A 20,153-nucleotide genomic window follows, 5' to 3' on the forward strand; every position below is an offset into this window, starting at 1 on the left:
GTAGCTTACCCCATTGAAGCTGCCCTGAAACGACTCCAGCGGAGTGAAAGCCAGTGTTTGCGGTGGATAAATATATTGCTGCTGCTGCTGTTGCTGTTGCTGATAGTAAAATGGCACCATCTGTTGCTGCTGTTGGTTGTACTGCATATGCTGAAATTGCATCAGATGACCACCACCACCACCGCCGCCGCCGCCAATAATGCCGGAAAGCTGCGGCGATTGTACCTGCGACTGGGGTTCACTGGATAAGGCATTCCGCAGCGGAGGCTTTGGGGGTTCACTCGGCGGGGATAGCTTACGGTACTGTTCATCCTGCGGACGGCATACCGTCAGGCTGACGTAGTTCGGTGCGGTCCGAAGCACTTCCAAGGCTTCCTGATTTTGGGCGTAATGAATGAAGGATCAATTAATCAATGCTGGTTTGTCGGAAAATCAGGCGGCGGTTACTCACGTAGTTGGTCAATCCGGTCAGTGGTATTCCGTTGGCTTCCAGCAGTATATCGCCCGGTTGAAGCATCCCGGTGGCCCACGCTGCCTGGTGGGGAAACAGTCTTTTGATGCGTATCAACCCCGGGAATGGGGCGGAGGAGTCTGAACCTCCAGACACGGACAGACCCAGCCCACGGGTCCCCTTCGGCACTTGGACCAGGAAGACGGTATCTGCGGGAGAGAAGAACAGAGAAACGGTGGAAAAATCTAATCTCAGTTAATTGCACGAAGGAATACGACGTCAAAAAGTTGAAGGATTACACTTCAATTTCAATTAACAATCAAAGTCAGGGCGGACGGACGCGATGATGCCGGTGCTGAGAATGATAAACGATGTTTGTCCTTTTCTTATTCGAGGAAGGAGAGGCAGCATTTTGTTTTGCACTGGACGACAAAAAAAAAAACGGTACACAAGCGGGTACAAACGGAACTAAATGGGTTCGTTACGACCATGGAGTGTAATTACAGTTTTGGTCCTTCTGGTCGGTCGTTGTCCTAAATAGTCGTTTGCTACTATTACTGCAGTTGTGATTTTCCTTACTGACTTCTCTCGCATTCATTACGGTAATTATGCAGCAGAGTAGGAAGTCGACGACGACGACGACAACGACGAAGGACAATTGTGTAAAATTAAGAAAGTGCCGTATTCGGGGAAAAGTTCTTGAGAAAAATTCAATGTTAATTTTACGAGCACTATCCATCGATTGTAAGCCCAGAAGGGGGTGTATACAATGGATGGGCCTCTGTGCGCTGAGCACCATTTGAGATCATTTTAATGTGTTAGTGCTTTCTGCTTTGCCACAAACCGCATACTGCGAATCATTCAACATTTAAAATTAATGTTCTCCATTTTATGATATAACGGCAGCGAAGTGTGACGTTCGCACTTGGAAAGAAATGGAATTATGGCATCCGTCAAGGACGTAGCAAGACCTTGCTTGCATTTTTAATCAAGGTGAATCATTGATCAAGGTATATTGTTGACTGTAACAGATTGTTGCTGTAGTTTGAAAATTGATGACCAAACAAGACAAGTTATCGATGAAGGTAGCTTGTCATACAAAGCTGATTATTGATAAAGGTCGACAAACATAATAAATAATAGTTGATTGTAGATCATGGCATGATTGCTGAATAAATCAAACTGTTTATCAAAATAAAATGCACAATTATTCATCAAACCGAATTATTGACCAAGGTAGATTGTTAATAAAGGCTTGTTTATCAAATCTAATTGTTGGTCATGGGTAATAATAGATCAAGACAAGTTGTTGATCAAGTCAGGCTACCGATCATTGTAAATGTATTTCATTTTATATTTTTTTAATTTTATCATAACAAATCAGAACAAGGTAAACTGATGATCATTGCAGATTGTTGCTCCAAAGATTTTCACACTAAGTCTTGTTTACTAACTACCTTCTGGATCGCCGGACGCATTCTTAGAATCTGGAACCACAGCCTCATTTCTTTGAACACGGTCTCCGAATTTGCATGCCCGAACTTTTCGTGATAGCGCTGGATCAGTTTCTAGATCACGTAGTGGAATCGGGACAGAATGATCGGATACCTTTTGTCGAAAAAACTCGCTTCGGCATTCGCAAGTCGACCGTCCATGCGTAATACGCTTTCGCTATCCAACACCGCTGAACATTTGTAGATTTAACTACTTTTCTTGACAGTCGCCATTGTTCCGTCCGGATGATGTTTCAAATTGAGCACGGTCATTTCGTCCGGAAAACTGTCCCACTGTGCTTCGGTTCGACGACCGATCACCCCGTGGAACAGCACTGCACCTCTTGCTTCCTCATCCGTCTCTTCTATCATCATTTCTTGCTTTGACCACTGCTCTTGCGGCCGATACAGGAACTAGAGATGAGCGATCCGCTCCCGAGCTGTTCAAAAGACCCGATTCACTAAAGTGAGCTGATGACCCACGGTTCATTTATTTGGAACTGCAGCTCATCAGCTCACTGATATAACTCTAAACCATTCAATCCGTCAATTAAAGCGAAACTTTTTAAAAAAAGGACTCTTTACTCCACTGAACAACCACCGCGTAAACCAAGAACACGAGCCTACTAGTGCTGCAAAATTTCTTCAATACACGGCGATATTCAAAACTATGCTTTGGTCATTCATTTGAGGTACCAGTCGTGGTCAAGGCAAACCATGTCAATTGTCAGTGACAATGCATGTGCAAATTTTGTATTAGCTAAATTTGAAACAAAATTAAATGACTTGAGTAAAACAATTACATGGATTCGTTAAAGTGAACTTTGTCATTGACGAAAAAAGGTTTTTTGAGGATCAAGTCTATCAGTGACTATGTGAAAACAATGTTGTCAATATCGTGCGATAGTCTGTCTACTGATCGATAGCATCAACGGTAAAAGCAAACTTCCAAGAGGTTGTATGGGAAAGAGATATGTACATTAGGGTGCTTCATTCTGAAAAAAGTGATGAATTTCTGATGGGCCACCCTCCAGTTCGATTCATAGCCCCAAAATATGAACCTGTGCAAAAATTGGTAAAGATTGATGAAGGTTTAGAGGTCGCGCCAATGATTTGAAATTTGTATGGGAATTACTATGGAAGAATTTAAAAAATCGCTTATATCGCTATAACTTTGCTTCTACTTGTCCAAATGTCGAAAAAATTTAGTATGTAATTGCTATGGCAATAAACAAAAAGCCTACAGTTGCTACGCTCAGTTTTGCAGCGTATCAAGAATTATAAAAATGTGAAAAAATGGCAAAATAGGGTAAATTGACAGATGAATATGTACAAGGCAACAACGCCATTCCACATCGAACGCTCGACTGTTTCGGTCAAGTATTGCTTGCACTCCGTAATCGGTACTAGTTTTTTTCCCCTATTGAGGTTTTTTTTTTTCAATCCGCTTTCATACTGAGTGGTGTTGTAGTATACAACAGTGCAGTGAGCATCGCGGAATTGTAATTGCCGCTCAATCGTTCGAGAAAGGAAGCAGTCATTTCCGGCCGAGTCCGGCAGATGAGCTGTACATCTCTAACCAACAAGTTTCATCGCATCACGAAACGGCAAACTCAAGGTCATCGAGTTCACCAGCCGGCGAGCCAGCCGGTGCTTTGTTGCAAACACTCGAGGGCAACAATAGAACGATCATCACCATCATTCTCACATCAGGATAGATCATCGTCATCAGCCACACTCCGTGCGCTTGTGTGGAGAGTTAAGTAACAAACGGTTATCTTCCGTTCTCCGCAACCTGATTAATCTCCATACAGTGTTGATTAACTTTTCTGACACCTTTTTGTTTTTTCCTGAAAAAAATTTAATTTTTTTTTTTTCTCTTTTTTTTTTGCAAGTTGATTAATCTCCCTATAGTGTTGATTAACTTTCCTGGCATTATTTTTTTCCATTTTAAAGTTTTTTTTTTTTTTGCTTTGTTGGATTAAGTATTATTTTTACCGTTATATTTTTTGGATAAGTTTATTTTTTTTCTTATTTTTTTTTTATTTATTATTTTTTTTTCTCAACGCATATATATATATATATATATATATATATAAATATATATATATATATTTCCTTTTTTATGTCGAAATCTGTTGCGGAGGTACTTAAGACCCCGCAATGGATGAAACCAATGATGGCGGGGGTATTTCGCTAGCAGATATCTCCGATGATGAGTCTGTTAAATCTCCATCATTCGAAAATCTGCTTCTCACTGAAGAGGAAATGGATACCTCAGGGGATTCTACTTCGGACCCCAAAACGAGCACTGGAGCTTACCCAAAGGTGATGTCTAAACAACAACCTCCTTCACCCCCTGCCCCCCCTTCTCCACCATCGCCCCCTCGTCCACCTGTTCCCCCTACTCCAACCGTTCCCTTAAAAATTTCTGCGACCCCCCGCCATAAAGCTTACCCAAGCGACTCAAAAGGTCCGTGGGTTGTTTTTTTCCGGCCCAAACAAAAACCTTTGAATATTTCTCGGATTTCGAAGGATCTGACAAAACATTTTTCGGCCGTAACCGATATCTTTAAGGTAACGTCAAACAAACTGCGCGTTACCGTTGATGACCTGAAACAGGCAAACCGGATTGTTGCCTGTGAGCTTTTTTCGATCGAATATCGAGTCTACGTCCTCAGTTGTGACGTAGAAATTGAAGGAGTGGTCACCGAATCGAGTCTGACTTGTGAGGATTTCCTGCAAGTCGAATCTTTCGGCATTTTCAAAAACCGTGCCCTCCCGAAAGTCAAGATACTGGACTGCATTCAACTGCAGTCAGTGTCGCACATAGGCACAAAAAAAAAGTATACCCTCTCAGATTCGTTTCGTGTGACCTTTTCAGGATCGGCATTACCTGACTACGTCACAATTGGGAAGGTTCGACTACCTGTACGCTTGTTTGTACCGAGGGTAATGAATTGCTTGAAATGCAAACAACTAGGTCACACCGCGGACTTTTGTCCCAACAAACCGCGGTGCGATCAATGTGGGGAGGAGCATACGGAGGGTCCTTGTCATGCTACCCCAAAATGCGTTTACTGTAAGGATGCTCCGCATGCTCTGAGTGATTGCCCGAAGTACAAACAGCAGGGAGAAAAACTAAAGCGGTCTTTGCAAGCTCGCTCTAAGCGCTCATTAGCAGAAATTTTAAAAACGACCGCTTCATCTTCCCAAACCACCCCAAAAAGCAACAACACATTCCACCTCCTGCCAGATGATGATCAGGGCTCTGACTCAGAGGTGGGTGAGAGTAGTCCTTTTGTCTTTAATGGCAACACGAGGAAGCGGTCCAAAATAAACGTCAACCAAAAACCTCGTAAGGCCTCTCGTATGGACTACCAACCTACCTTGACAAATTTAAGAGGTAGCGGAAATGTACCGAAACCCCCACCACCGGGATTTAAATCTTGTAATTTTAACAAGGACTTTCCGCCACTTCCGGGATCATCTAAAACCCCAGATATCCCAGTTTTTCAGCCAGAAAAACAGCTGAATAATCAGCAAGAACATGATGCCATGTTCACGTTTTCTGAAATTGTGGAGAGCATCTTCAATATATTCAACGTCTCTGACTCAACTCGGAACATTATTAATTTAGTGCTTCGATTCGTGAAAACTCTTTTGAAGCAACTAGCTTCTAGGTGGTCCTTCCTTGCATCGATCATATCCTTTGATGGATAATTTTCCGAATGAGGTCGGGGATATGATCTCTGTTCTTCAGTGGAACTGTAGAAGTCTTATACCGAAACTTGACACATTCAAATTTTTAGTTCACAACTCTCTTTGTGATGCATTTGCTCTTTGTGAAACATGGCTTTCTTCAGACACCGATCTCCCTTTCCACGATTTTAACATTATTCGCCTTGATCGAGCAGATTCGTATGGAGGGGTGCTTCTCGGGATTCATAAGCTCCATTCCTTTCATAGAATCGATCTGCCTTCCGTGACAGGCATTGAAGTTGTCGCATGTCTGGTAAATATTCGAGGTAAAAGCCTCAGTATTGCCTCAGTATATCTTCCTCCAAGAACTGCGATTTCTCGCCAAGGTCTCTCAGATATCTGCTCAGCTATATCTGAGCCTCGGTTGATATTAGGAGATTTTAACTCCCACGGTACAGGCTGGGGGGAACTGTACGATGACAACCACTCAACCCTGATATACGACCTTTGCGATAACTTCAATATGACAATTCTAAACACTGGGGAAGTAACACGAGTGGCCAAACCTCCAGCAAGAGAAAGTAGATTAGACCTCTCCCTCAGTTCGAGTTCACTATCGTTGGATTGCTCGTGGAAAGTAATTCAAGATCCCTACGGTAGTGACCACTTGCCAATCAAAATTTCTATTACCAATGGTTCATCTTCCACTCGCTCGGTTGACATCGCGTACGACCTCACGAAAAACATCGACTGGCAAAAATTTGCGTCCGCGGTTCTCGGTGGTACTGATTCGGTTGACATACTCCCTCCGCTGGATGAGTACTCCTTTTTATCGCGACTTATCGTTGACTGCGCTCTTCAAGCACAGACGAAACGCGTTCCGGGTGTTTTCTTTCGCAAACGACCTCTCACTCCGTGGTGGGATAAGGATTGCACCGACGCGAACAGCGAGAAGTCCGCCGCGTTTAAACGCTTCCGCAAACACGGTAAGGTCGAGGATTTCGAGCGGTACACCGACCTCGAGAAAACTTTTAAGAGCTTGATTAAAGCCAAAAAACGCGGTTACTGGCGTCGGTTCGTCGATGGTTTGTCGAGAGAGACTTCGATGAGAACACTCTGGAATGTCGGCAGGAGAATGCGCAACGCGTCATCACCGGTCAACGAAGACAAAGAGTACTCAGACAGTTGGATATTCAGCTTCGCGCAGAAAGTTTTCCCGGATTCGGTGTCGGTTCAAACCAACGTTCGTGATAGTCCGTCGGGTAGTAACGAAATAGATTCTCCGTTTTCGATGGTGGAATTCTCACTTGCTCTCCTCTCATGTAACAACTCAGCTCCAGGAATGGATAGAATCAAGTTCAACTTGCTCAAAAATCTCCCAGACGTCGCGAAGAGACGCTTGTTGAACTTATTCAATCAATTTCTGGAGCACAACATTGTTCCGGATGATTGGAGGCAAGTAAGAGTTATCGCCATTCGAAAACCCGGTAAACCCGCGTCGGATTATAACTCGTACCGTCCCATCGCGATGCTGTCCTGTATACGGAAATTGTTGGAGAAAATGATTCTTTTTCGTCTAGACAAATGGGTCGAGTCGAATGGTTTACTTTCAGATACGCAATTTGGATTTCGGAGAGGCAAAGGAACGAGCGACTGTCTTGCGTTGCTTTCAACTGAAATTCAACTGGCCTATGCGCAAAAACAGCAAATGGGTTCAGTTTTCTTGGATATTAAGGGGGCTTTTGATTCTGTTTGTATCGATGTCCTTTCGGATAAACTCCACGATAGTGGGCTTTCACCAATTATGAACAACTATTTGAGCAACTTGTTGTCTGAGAAATATATGAGCTTTTCTCATGGAAACTCGACAACTTCACGAATTAGTTACATGGGTCTCCCCCAGGGCTCATGTTTAAGCCCCCTTCTTTATAATTTTTACGTTAAAGACATTGATGGTTGTCTTGATGAAAATTGCTCGCTAAGGCAGCTTGCAGATGACGGCGTTGTGTCCGTTATAGGGCCAAGTGCACCGGACCTGCAAGGACCATTGCAAGATACCTTAGACAATTTGTCTACTTGGGCTATGAAGCTGGGTATCGAATTCTCTCCGGAGAAAACTGAGTTGGTTGTTTTTTCTAGGAAGCATCATCCTGCACAGTTACAGCTTCAACTAAAGGGTAGAACAATCACTCAAAGTATATCTTTCAAGTATTTAGGTGTCTGGTTCGATTCCAAATGCACATGGGGAAAACATATTGCGTATCTAAAACAAAAATGCCAACAAAGAATCAATTTTCTTCGTACAATTACCGGAACTTGGTGGGGAGCACACCCGGAAGATCTTATCAGGTTGTATCGAACAACCATCTTGTCGGTTCTAGAGTACGGTAGCTTCTGCTTTCAATCCGCGGCGAAAACACATATCTTGAAGCTGCAACGAGTTCAATACCGTTGCCTCCGAATCGCGCTTGGCTGTATGCACTCGAAGCATACGATGAGCCTCGAAGTACTCGCGGGTGTTCTCCCACTGACAGATCGTTTCGCTGAGCTGTCTTTCCGGTTCCTCATCCGTTGTGAAGTATTGAATCCTTTGGTAATAGAACACTTTGAGAAGCTGCTCGACCACAGTTACGTTATATCGAGGTATACCTGTACATATACACATTAAGAAATTGCGAAAACATTTTAGGGACAGTTCCGTGAAACGAGAAATTTAGAGATTTAACTTCAAGGATGCTCCGAGATTTAACTTCAAGCAATCCTATTAAGTTCAAGAAAATAACCATAACTTCCCATAAGTTCTGAGGAATTATTTTTAGATATTCAAGCACTTAAAACTTCAGGGAAGTCCAGAGAAGTACAGAGAAGTTCAGACATGGTGAGAGTAAGTTCCATGTTTAAGATCAAAATCTTAAAGAAAATTGCTGGAAGTTCAGGTATGTTAAAAAAGTTTCATCTAAAATGAAAACTTCTGGAAAATTGAGAAAACTTGAACTCCAGGGAAATTAAAAAAAAATAGGAAAGTATTTCTAAGTTTGCGCGCGAGGTGTTTGCAGACAAGTTTAACCCTGTGTCAAATAGAGGGAACCAATTTTTGTGTGTATACCGTTCCGATTCAAATTTCGGACGATTCAAATTTCGGACACTTTCATTTTTAATTAAATATTACATCCAGTTAGAAACAAAGTAATAATGTTAGATGATCGTGGAGGGCACTAGTCAAAAAAATTTAAAATTTACAAGACATGTGGATCATATTCGACCGAGATAATCAACTTTTAAAAGTGTCCGAAATTCGAGTTTAAGTGTCCGAAATTTGAATCGGCACGGTACCTACATTTATATATTCTTCAGAGCGTAAAATTATTGACTACCTAGGCTGAGTGTAAAAGCACTGCGCTATTCAATCCATTGCTCTGTGCAGACCGTTTGTACCAAACGGTAAAGAACGAGGCAATGAAAGAGCCAACTAAAACAATCAGTCACTCACGAACAGACGACGCACACCGCTTGCCTTCGCTCACATAGCATGTAATTGAGTCATTTTTCCATAGAAAATCTACGCTCAGTCATTCAAAACAAATAAACGTGTTGACTGAGCTACTGACTGAGTGCTCGGCAGTCAGTGACTCGTTTACCTCTCAATCATTCAGACTGCAATCAAGTACCACCATGTAAGTAACGATAAAAGATTTTTCACAGATGGGTCAACCATAAATGCTTCCACTGGATTTGGTGTATTTAATCAATTTCATAGCGCCTCCTATAAACTGCAGAAACCATGCTCCGTATACGTTGCGGAACTCGCAGCTATATTTTACGCAGTAGAGCGAATTGCCTCACTACCTTCTGACCATTATTTCATTTTTACGGATAGTCTTAGCTCATTGGAGGCTATTCGTTCAATGAGGCCGATGAAGCACTCCTCGTATTTCCTGCCTGAAATACGATCTAAACTGAGTGCTTTATCTAACTGCTCCTATACTATCACCTTAGCTTGGGTCCCATCTCATTGCTCAATTCCGGGTAATGAGAAAGCGGACTCATTGGCTAAGGTGGGCGCTATGGAAGGCGATATTTTTGAGCGACAAATCGCCTTCAACGAATTTTTCTCCATTGCTCGCCAGCAAGTCCTCATCAGTTGGCAACAAAAATGGAATGATGGTGAATTGGGAAGATGGTTACATTCTATTCTCCCACAGGTGTCGAACAAACCATGGTTCAAAGGGTTGGACATGAGCCGCGACTTTATACGCGTTATTTCAAGGCTTATGTCCAATCACTGCTCGTTAGACTCGCACTTCTATCGAATTGGGCTCTCAGGCAGCAATTTATGTGCGTGTGGCAGTGGTTATCACGATATCGAGCATGTTGTTTGGTCGTGTACCTTACACCGTGTTGCCAGATCTGAGTTATCCACATCCCTCAGGGCCCGAGGAAAACAACCCGCGATACCCGTTAGAGATGTCTTGGCGAGCCGAGACCTTGACTATTTGAATTTAATTTATGTGTTTTTAAAACGGATAGATTTGAGGATTTAGAAGTTAGTGTCATCTTGTGTTCTCCCAAGTTGTTAGCTACCCATCGGTGTACCCCCATGTTTGTCTTTTTCATCAGAGTGTCGCCTAGTTCGAGATCAAGAGCACATTGCTCTCCAAACCTTGTGTTCACAATCCCTACCCTGCCATCCATTTGTTACAATTTGTTACCCCTAACCTCGAGATAGCCGCGAGTAATCGGCCCCCGCTTTACTAACGTTAGTTTTAAGTAATTTTGTTATCTAAACAATGAATATCGGCTCCGCAAAGCTACAGCAAATGAGCCTGGAAAAATAAACGAATTATTAAAAAAAAAAAAAAAAAAAAGGCAACAACGCCAATTTCATCGCAACAACAACAGGCTTGTTGATCATTGTCATGACAACCACATATTTTTTTTTTTCAACGTTTGGACAACTACAACCAAAGTTAGAGCAATGTAAACGAAAATCAATAATTTCCCATACTAATTCACCAAAATCTCCATACAAAATCCAAATCATTGGCGCGACCTCTAAACCTTCATCAATCTTTACCATTTTTTGCACAGGTTCATATTTTGGGGCTATGAATCGAACTGCAGGGTGGCCTATCAGAAATTCATCACTTTTTTCAAAATGAAACACCCTAATGTACATGTGTTACACGATTTCTACTTGTATTATCCAATGTATTAACGTACCCGGCCCATATTTCTGATGTTATTCCTTCAGATCTGAGCGTGCATTAGCGGAGCGGAGAAAAATTTGCGTTGGCATGAGAGAGAGAGAGAGAAAGAGAACTAGTACTATTCTCTGTCTCGTACCTTCGCAAAATCACGCCCCACGCGTGAAATATCGCTCAGGACGGAATACTCCTTATATGCTCTCACCTCTCCTCCCATCATTCTCTGGGGTGAGCGGAAGATCTGCACAAAATCAAATAACTGAAAAGTGAAATGCAGCTCTCCACCTCATTGGGAGCTGTTTAGGATGACAGCTCTCGGACCCGTCCAGCTCTTCGGATCGTTTTCTATCTCTAGATTTTTCACGATGCAGCTCTGGATCCGGATCTGAGCTGATGATCTGGAGCTGAAGCCGAGAATAGTGACAGCATTTCTGCTGGAATATTAACATCAGCAATCAAATCTGCATGTAGGCTGTAGTGCATTGCATGAGAAAAGGCGTAACATCGTGTGACACGATGTCAATCATATAATCGCGAATGGTATAGGTATGATATGTGTTTGGCACATTTTGGTTAACGCGGTGGTTGTTCAGTTGTTGCGTTAGAGGCGTTTTCAATAAATTATATCGTCCGGCCATTTTCCACAGAAATGGTGCTTTTCCGCTGGTAGGAATTGATATTAATCCCCATATAAAAATTGAGAGAAGTGGGAATAATTCGCTTTCGATGCGTATTCAGGACAAAAAAGTGACCGACAACCTTCATAAATTAGTCAGGGACTTTGTCGTTCAGTTTGTTCCTGGAAATTATTGTTAAACAAAGTACAATTAAATAAAAATTATTTTTCTTCATACAGTTTTACCTGCTTTACTACCAGTTCGCAGAGAGCCAATAAATTCAAATTTGAGAGAGAAAATTTGCTCTCACGACCTCCATCTCTCAAAATAGAGTAACTGGCACTGCAAAAAACATCTGGTACCTCTATATATGCATTTTGATCAACATCCGAAGTCCGTAAGCATTTACATATTCTGCACAAAAGATACTTTCTGCCCCGCTCCATTCATAAAATTAGGTGCGAAATCCTGTGAGGGGTGAGCTATTTTGTGAGCAGAATGTGTAAAAAAGGCGGGACTTTGGATGTTAATCTAAATGCATATATAGAGGCACCAGACAGGTTTTGCACTGCACTGTCCTCTGTGAACAATTAACGGAAAACGGATTATGTGTAGTTTCCGATAGATGTCACCCCATGCTTGGCATACACAGTTTTGGTTACTAACTGCTCATTTGCTAATAACTTTGCACACAGTTGACGAAACTTAGTTCTTATTGAAGCAGTAGATAGAATAGAGTTTAAGCTTGTTATAGATACATATAAAAAAGAAGATTTTAATTCTAGTAATAAACTGTATTTGTTTTTGCGTTGTAAAAAATCAAGTGAGAAATGCTCGCTGCACATCTCGGACTTGAAGCCTAAAAATTCATTAGTGTTGGTTCAAATGTTAAGATTTACCTACTCTTTGCATATCTATAGTAAGTTATGATCCTAATCTATCAATTACTTTAAAGAAAAACAAATTTCAACAACTGAGTGAAAAGTTATTAATAAATGAGCAGTTGGTGTGTACAACTGTGCATGCCAAGCATGGTCACCGGTAACAACAGCAGTGACATCTGATGGAAAATAAATGCAGAAGCTTGACAAAATGATTAATTGAAAAGCAGAGCCATAATTTAAGCTACGGTTTTAAGCTTTTATATTTAGCTCGATTGGTTTAGGGATGGAACTAGCCATTGGCTAAAAATCTCCTTAATAAAGAATTTAAAAAATATTGGCTTAGGGTCACGTCACCAAAACCACTTATTTCTTTTCCAATTTTGAATTTGTTTAAAAATTTCTATAATTTCAATGTGAGCTGAAGAGCTGTTCAAAAGAATCGTCTCCCTTTAGTGAGCTGGACGGCACTGATCCGCTTAGCCAGATGAGCTGTTTTGCCCACCTCTAACAGGAACGCTGGTCCATTGAACCATTATCCTTCACTTTGCAACGGCGGACCTTGTCCCCACTTTGTCAGCACGTCTACGATGTTCATCTTGGTCGAAACCCATCTCCAATCCACTGCCTTCGTCAGCTCTTGAATCTCACCAACTCGAAATGCAACGGATTGCTTGTATCGGTGTTGATCGGAATTGAGCCAACTGCACACGGTTCGAGAATCCGTCCAGAAGACGATGCGATTAATCATATATGAATGCGTGCCCGTGTTTAACTCATCCGAGCCCCCAGAACAGCACCCATCAACTCCAGGCGTGGAATCGATTGACGTTTTATCGGTGCCACCTTAGCTCGGGACATCATCAGACTGCAGTGGACTTCTCCTTCGATGACCGCTCTCAAGTATGCTACGCAGCCGTATCCATGTTCACTGGCATCGGTGAAGACGTATATTTCCAGCGAATCAACTTCGGCCGACCTGAAACCACCGTGATAGCAGCGGGGCATCGTAATGGCTTCAACCTGAGGTAATAAGCTTGTCCACCATTTCTCCATAATCCCCGGGAATTGGAACCGACTTCCTCATCCCAGTCGCAGTTGGAACGCCACAAGTTTTAGATTATTATTTTCCTGTGGATCGTGAACGGCGGTAGTAGTTGGAGCGCATCGACTCACGTAGGTGGTGGTCGTTTTCCCTAGAACAAGTACGGCATCATCTCTTCGGAGCATCGTTGAGAATGCGAACTCATCTATGTCCAGATACCAGAGATGACTCCCACCACCCTTTGCTTAGATGAGACATCTTGTCACGCCCGAAGTGTACTGGAACGGCCGGCTTTTGCTCTCCCAGAGCCTGGTGCATTGAAAACCCAATTTCCGGATCTCGAAGCTAACTTCACAGGCTTTTACACCGAATTGACGCTGTCGAAGTAATCATCGATGTAGTGGCGAATTCTTCAGCATTGCGCCTATTGACAAACTGAACCGAGCAAGGGGAGCTTGTCGATCCGAATGTCACCACGTCCATGAAGTAGATGAACTTTGGCGAGTCGTCCGAAGATTTCCTCAAGACGAACCGCTGCTTTTGTTTGTCGTCGGCGCAAAGCTTCATTTGGTGAAACATTTCCTTCAAATCTCCACCGAACGCAATTCGTCATTCGCGAAAACCGAAGCGAATCTTGATCAGCGGAACCAGCATGTTGGGCCCTTTCAGCTGCTGTGAATTCAGAGAAACCCCTTGCACAGTTGCTGCTGCATCCCACACAAGACGTACCTTACCTGGTTTTTTGGGGTTTTGCACGACGATGAGTGGGAGATCCCAGACGTCGGGAGAAGTTCCAGCAAATTCATTCGTGGTAACCAGGTGTGCATGACATTTTTCCTGGTATTCGTTGATCTGCTTGCAGACCAGTTTCGAGCGATCGCCGATTCGTTTGGTCGTCTGATGTACCACCACCACCGATTCCTCCAGAGCGTAGTGACTTTTAAGCAGCTCGTATAGGTCCTCGAGTGCCTTAGACCGTATACCATCCATGCAAGTTTGCACCGAACCGCGATCGGTTCCGCCGGGGCACCCCAGGTTGTCACCCGCATCGGCACTGACACCCGACGGACACAGATTCACACAGAGACGGAACAGCGTTTCCCATTGGATGCATCAGCGGATTGTGGAACTCCCTACAAACGCCGACGTTACAGCGGATTTTAAACTTGCACTGCCCTCCATGGTAATTGAGGCAAACGTTGCATAGTTTGTCGCGAGTTACTACCTTCATGCGGTCCGCATACCGAAGCTTCCTAAGATCTTCGCAGTGTCGAAGACGGTGTTCCGTGCTGTGACATTGATTGCACGGCTTCAATCTTTTCCGGTCGGTCGAACTGGTACCTGGACTATTGGCTTCGTTGTTGCAGTACAGTGCAATTTTCTTCTTCGGCGTCTTCTTCCCAGACGATGGCCCACTTTTTGGCTGGTATGATGGCTTGAAATCCATATCGACATTGGCCTCGCAAGCGTCCGACACGATGTCCATCAGGAAATCCGTTAGCGTTTGTAGCGTTGGTTCCTTCTTGTCTCTCCAGTAGTGAACCCATTCACGTTTTTCCAGATCGGGCAGTTTGGCAACCAGGGATTTTATCAGAAACGGGTTGAGGAGATGATGTCGAAGTCCCACGGCCTTCAGATGCCCGCAGAGTTGCTCCACAGTGTTTCAAAATGGGACAAAGCTCCACAGGTTATCCGATTTTGGAGGTTCAGCTGGTTAACTTTGTCTAGCAGACTTTGAAGCAGTTCTCCCGAGCGGCCATTGTGTCTGCGAAGCTTCTCGATGACATTCGGAATAGGAGCTTCCTGCAATCGCATCAGGTTCTTGTGGTTCATGTAGCCACAGGCATCGTTGGACGATTAGTAGGCCGTGTAGAACAATAACCATTGCACTGGATTGCCCGAGAATTTGGGAAGTTTGTACGTCTATCCCTTTCTCGTGACCAGCTGGGCCTTTGTCGGTCCGATCCTCTTGCCGTTTTTCGGCTTTCCAGTTTTTTATTCCAGGGATGGTTTTTTTTTGGTAAAAAAGTTTACAAAGTTTTTTTTTTGTTTTACCGATAATTTGCTACATCCAGATGAAAGTTCAATTCAGCTGTATCAATTCAACCGTTACAATCGTTAACGAAGCAGATATAAACATATTCAGAATTGCTACTCTCTGTCTTTCGTTTATTCTTAATAGGGCAGGTCTTGGCAAGTCTTCGAACTCGAGTCGCCTCCATCCACCCAAGATGCCTGCTATTCTCTGCTGAAGAACCGTCCAAGCCGGGTCGACGCGAACACAAGCGCAAAATTTGTGGGCGAGAGTTTCTACTGTACAGTTTTCGTCATCTACTCGCCGCATCACGAATAGCAGTTTGCGGTGCTCTATCTTCTCGTTCAACAACAAGTAAAGCTTCGTCCTCTGCGCTGAAGTAAGCTGCCTCAATGCAATGTTTCGCCATGTGCATGACCAATCACTTGCTGGACTTTTACGTTCCACCCTTGGCAGCTCGGTTTGCTGGACGAAGTGCTGGTGAATTTGATCGGCGGAGGGGTTTTGTTGGATTTGGTGGGGAATTTGGGATAAGTTTGATAGGATTTGTTCAAGGTCGGGAAGATCTATTGAGATGGCTGGGCGGGGATTATCGTGGAAAAGAAGGGATCTATAAAAAGGAAGGGATTCGATCTCTTGTAGGTGTTGGTTGATTTCGAGTGACTTACATTTCAGCGCTGGTAATTGCAGCTTATGGCCTCCATTCTCCCTACTGTGTGCCAGCTGCTTCATTGGGACACGGGCAACAGTCTCTCTCCAGAGGAACGTATCCATTGCTGATGTTATTTTTACCCTATGCACTCACAATGGCGGTAGTATGGACGCGAGGTACCAACTATATCCTGGACGTTCCGAACGTGTTGAGCATTTTGACCCTTTGGTGCAGCGTCAGCGTGTGCAGAGAATGCAGCCACATTTGTTGCGCGAACTTCCCCACCAGCGCATTCCAGTTCATCGTTGTCATCAGTCGAAGCAAATTTGCGAAAACAACACCGAGAATTAACTAACTACATAGTTTGTAGCCACTGAGTGTTGATTGTGTTGCCTTCGCAAAGCTCTACATCGACGGCAACAGTTTTCCGCAAATTATTTTTTTGCGCCAGCAGCTCTCTCGAAACGAGTGAACAGCCTATTTATCTCATCGATTTGCCTGGTCGATGTGACGATCATACTGATGTCGTCCGCATACGCCACCAGCAGATCATTCCCGCACACTCTTTCCAGTCTGCACACTAGTGGATGTAGGTAGAGAACGAAGAGGTGCATGGATAGCGGATCCCCTTGCCGTACAGAGCGTTGAATTTCGAACGGACGAGAAATGTGCCCATTGATCAACAGCCGAGACCAGCTGGCGATGCGCGAGATTAGAGTGATGAGATCCTGGTTGAAACCGAGCGAGCACATGGTTTCGAAAAGAAAAGAGTGCCGGAACCGATCGAAAGCGTGATCGATATCGAAGCTGATTAGCTTCCCGGCACGGTGGTGGTGGCGGAGATGTGCTCTCCGGTCCTTGAGAGCAAGAGTGGTTTGAAAGAAATTGAGCTTTGAGTTGGAGCATTTCTGTCCGTCCCTCAAGACGTGGTGCTCTCTCATCACTTGCTCGAGTCTGGTTTTGAGAATGCGGGAGAAAAGATCGGAGCGTGATCGAACGATATGAACGGGCTGTGTCGTCGCCGCCCCTCTTCTTAACCAGCACGATGATGCCTTCGACAAACGCTGGAGGAAGATTACCGCTGAGTGCCTCATTCAGCAACAGATTCAACTCTCGGTGGATGACGTCGAACATGCGGTGGTAGAGTACAGCGTCGAGAAGTAGTCTATCATGTCCGTCTCGATCGCTCGTAGCTCTGCTACCGTTTCGTCCTGCTATGTCTGCAGCTGCGTGATGACGGTTCTCTTCCTTCACTTCTTCCCCAATTGGAATATTGACATGGGTTCTACGGCCACGTGTGTTTCATTCACTCGCATGAACGTGTAGGAAAATCTCCGTTATAGCGCTAGCATTTAACCTCTCAACCGGTTGATGGTGGTTATCATTTCATGGTGCTGGTAGTACCCGTCGTAGGCTAGCCGAAGCTCGCTGTAGAGATACTGATGTTCACTGTGGAATTCATCGAAGACGGCTCGAGATTTCCACTTGAAAAAGCTTTTGATCTTGGGCTTAGCGAACAAAATCCACCATTCAATCCAGGAGCAGATATGGGAATTGTCGCGTTTGTCATTGACGCACGACAAGATACATTAAAAAATGGTCATCCTGGAAAATTCTCGTCAAACAAAAATTTCTTGTCGCAAGAGCACCACGACAAAATCAAGAATCCATCCAGTCGCGACTAACTATTCTAGTCATATGTCACTCATACTGTTCCTTGAGATATAGGTCATTTAGAAACCATCCATTCTAAAAAGGAGGACAAATTTAAAAAAAGGCCGGAAATAATGTTAATTTCCTTCAATATTGGTATTTCCTATTTCAGAAAAAGTGGGAAATACTGCCAAATACACGTCAATATGTATATTTATGGAATCGGGATGACGTCTCGAGATCAAAAATCGATATCCAGCGCCATCTTGAAATACAAGATGGCGGCTTCCAGTTTCAGAAAATTGGGAAATACTGCCAAATACACTTCAATATGTATATTTTTGGAATTGGGATGACGTCTAGAGACCAAAAATAGATATCCTGCGCAATCTTGAAATCCAAGATGGCGGCTTCCAATTTCAGAGAAAGTGGGAAATACTGCCAAATACACTTCAATATGTATATTTTCGGAATCGGGAGGACGCCTAGAGACCAAAAATCTATATCCAGCGCTATCTTGAAATACAAGATGGCGGCTTCCAATTTCAGAATAAGTGGGAAATACTGCCAAATAACCTTCAATATGTATATTTTCGAAATCGGGATGACGTCTAGAGACCGAAAATCGATGTCCAGCGACATCTGGAAATCAAAGATAGCGGGTGCCGATTTTAGAAAAAGTGGGAAATACGACCAACTACCCTTCAATATGGGTATTTCCGGAATCAGGATGATGTCTAAAACCTGAAAATCGATGTCCGTCGCTGTATTTTAATCCAAGATGGCGGCTTCCAATTTCAGAGAAAGTGGGAAATACTGCCAAATACACTTCAATATGTATATTTTCGGAATCGGGATGACGCCTAGAGACCAAAAACCTTTATCCAGCGCCATCTTGAAATCCAAGATGGCGGCTTCCGGTTTCAGAAAAAGTGGGAAATACTGCCAAATACCTTTCAATATGTATATTTCCGGTATCGGGATGACGTCTAGAGACCAAAACCGATGTCCAGCGACATCTGGAAATCAAAGATGGCGGCTGCCGATTTCAGAAAAAGTGAGAAATACAGCCAAATACCCTTCAATATGGATATTTTCGGAACCGAGATGACGTCTTAAACCCGAAAATGTTGTCCAGCGCCATGTTGAAATCAAAGATGGCGGCTACCGATTTAAGAAAAGTGTGAAATACTACTAAATACCCTTCAATATGGGTATTTCCGGAATCGGGATGACGTCTATAGACCGAAATCCATGTTCAACGCCATTGTTTAATCCAACATGGCCACCACTCAGATTCTGATAAACTGTCATATACTCTACAATATGGGTATTTACGGAACGGGCTCGACGTGTACATCCCGAAAATATATATCTGACACTATTTTGTAATCCAGAAAAACTATCAAATTTGGGTATTTTCGGAACCAGTACTACGCGTACATCCCAAAAAATCGAGGTCTGGTGCCAGTTTTGAATCCAAGATGGTGGCAAGTGACTTCAGAAAAATTGTTAAATACCCTATAATATGGATATTTTCGGAACTGGGTCGACCTGTACATCCCGAAAATTGATGTCTGACGACATTTTGGAATCCAAGATGGCGGCCGTTGTTTTCTGAAAAGCTGTGAAATTCTACGATATGGATATTTTCGGTACATGACGCATGTAGATGTCGAAAATCGATGTCCGATACCATTTTTGAAATCCAAGATGGCGGCTCTCAGATTCGGAAAAACTGCCTTCATTATGGGTATTTTCCGAACATGTACTACCATTTATATCCGACGCCATTTTGTAATGCAAGATGGTGGCCATTGACTTTAGAAAAACTTTCAAATACACAATAATATAGATTTTTTGAAACGACATGTAGATGCCGAATATAAATGTCCGATACCATTTTGAAATCCAGGATGGCGGCTTCCGGTTTCAGCAAAAGATATAAATACAGTCAAATACCCTTCAATATGAGTATTTTTAGAAAAGGAATGACGTCTAGAGAATTACATCTTGAAATAGAAAATGAGTGACCTGAAATCCAAAATGGCAGCTACAGGATACAGGAAAAGTTGAAAATACTGTCAAATACCCATGAATGTGGGTATTTTGGGATTCGCGGTGATAACTACGGACTAGCAGTTATTGTCCGATGCCATATTGAATTCCAAATGGCAGCTTCTGGTTGCAGATAAACTGGATAGTAATGTTAAATACCTCCACAATATGGGTATATTTTGAATGGGAACGATTTGTAGAGACTCAAAATCGATGTCCGACGCAATTTTGGAATCTAAGATGGCAGTCCTGTTTAAAAAAAAACTGTCAAATACCCTTCAATAGACGAAAAATTGATGGCTGACGCCATTTCTGCATTCCATCCATATCCATACTGTAAAGTATTTCAAGCTGAGCTTTGA

At 43.2% G+C, this 20,153-nt stretch overlaps 1 protein-coding gene across 4 annotated transcripts in view; it reads right to left on the bottom strand.

Annotated features, from left to right (window-relative positions):
* The window catches only part of LOC135707146 (uncharacterized), a 291,025-nt gene that overhangs the window by 26,979 nt on the left and 243,893 nt on the right, over nucleotides 1–20,153 (bottom strand). For all 4 annotated transcript variants that reach the window (XM_065228873.1, XM_065228874.1, XM_065228875.1 and 1 more), the window contains 2 exons: nucleotides 452–660; nucleotides 10–375 (listed from right to left, as the gene is read on the bottom strand). In XM_065228873.1, coding sequence (XP_065084945.1) covers nucleotides 10–375; nucleotides 452–660 — 575 coding nt within the window. The remainder of the gene's footprint in view (nucleotides 1–9; nucleotides 376–451; nucleotides 661–20,153) is intronic.

Source organism: Ochlerotatus camptorhynchus, unplaced genomic scaffold (genome assembly GCF_037179485.1).
Source record: "Ochlerotatus camptorhynchus isolate MF236.1 unplaced genomic scaffold, CSIRO-AGI_Acam_v1.1 ptg000304l, whole genome shotgun sequence".
NCBI lineage: Eukaryota > Metazoa > Arthropoda > Insecta > Diptera > Culicidae > Ochlerotatus > Ochlerotatus camptorhynchus.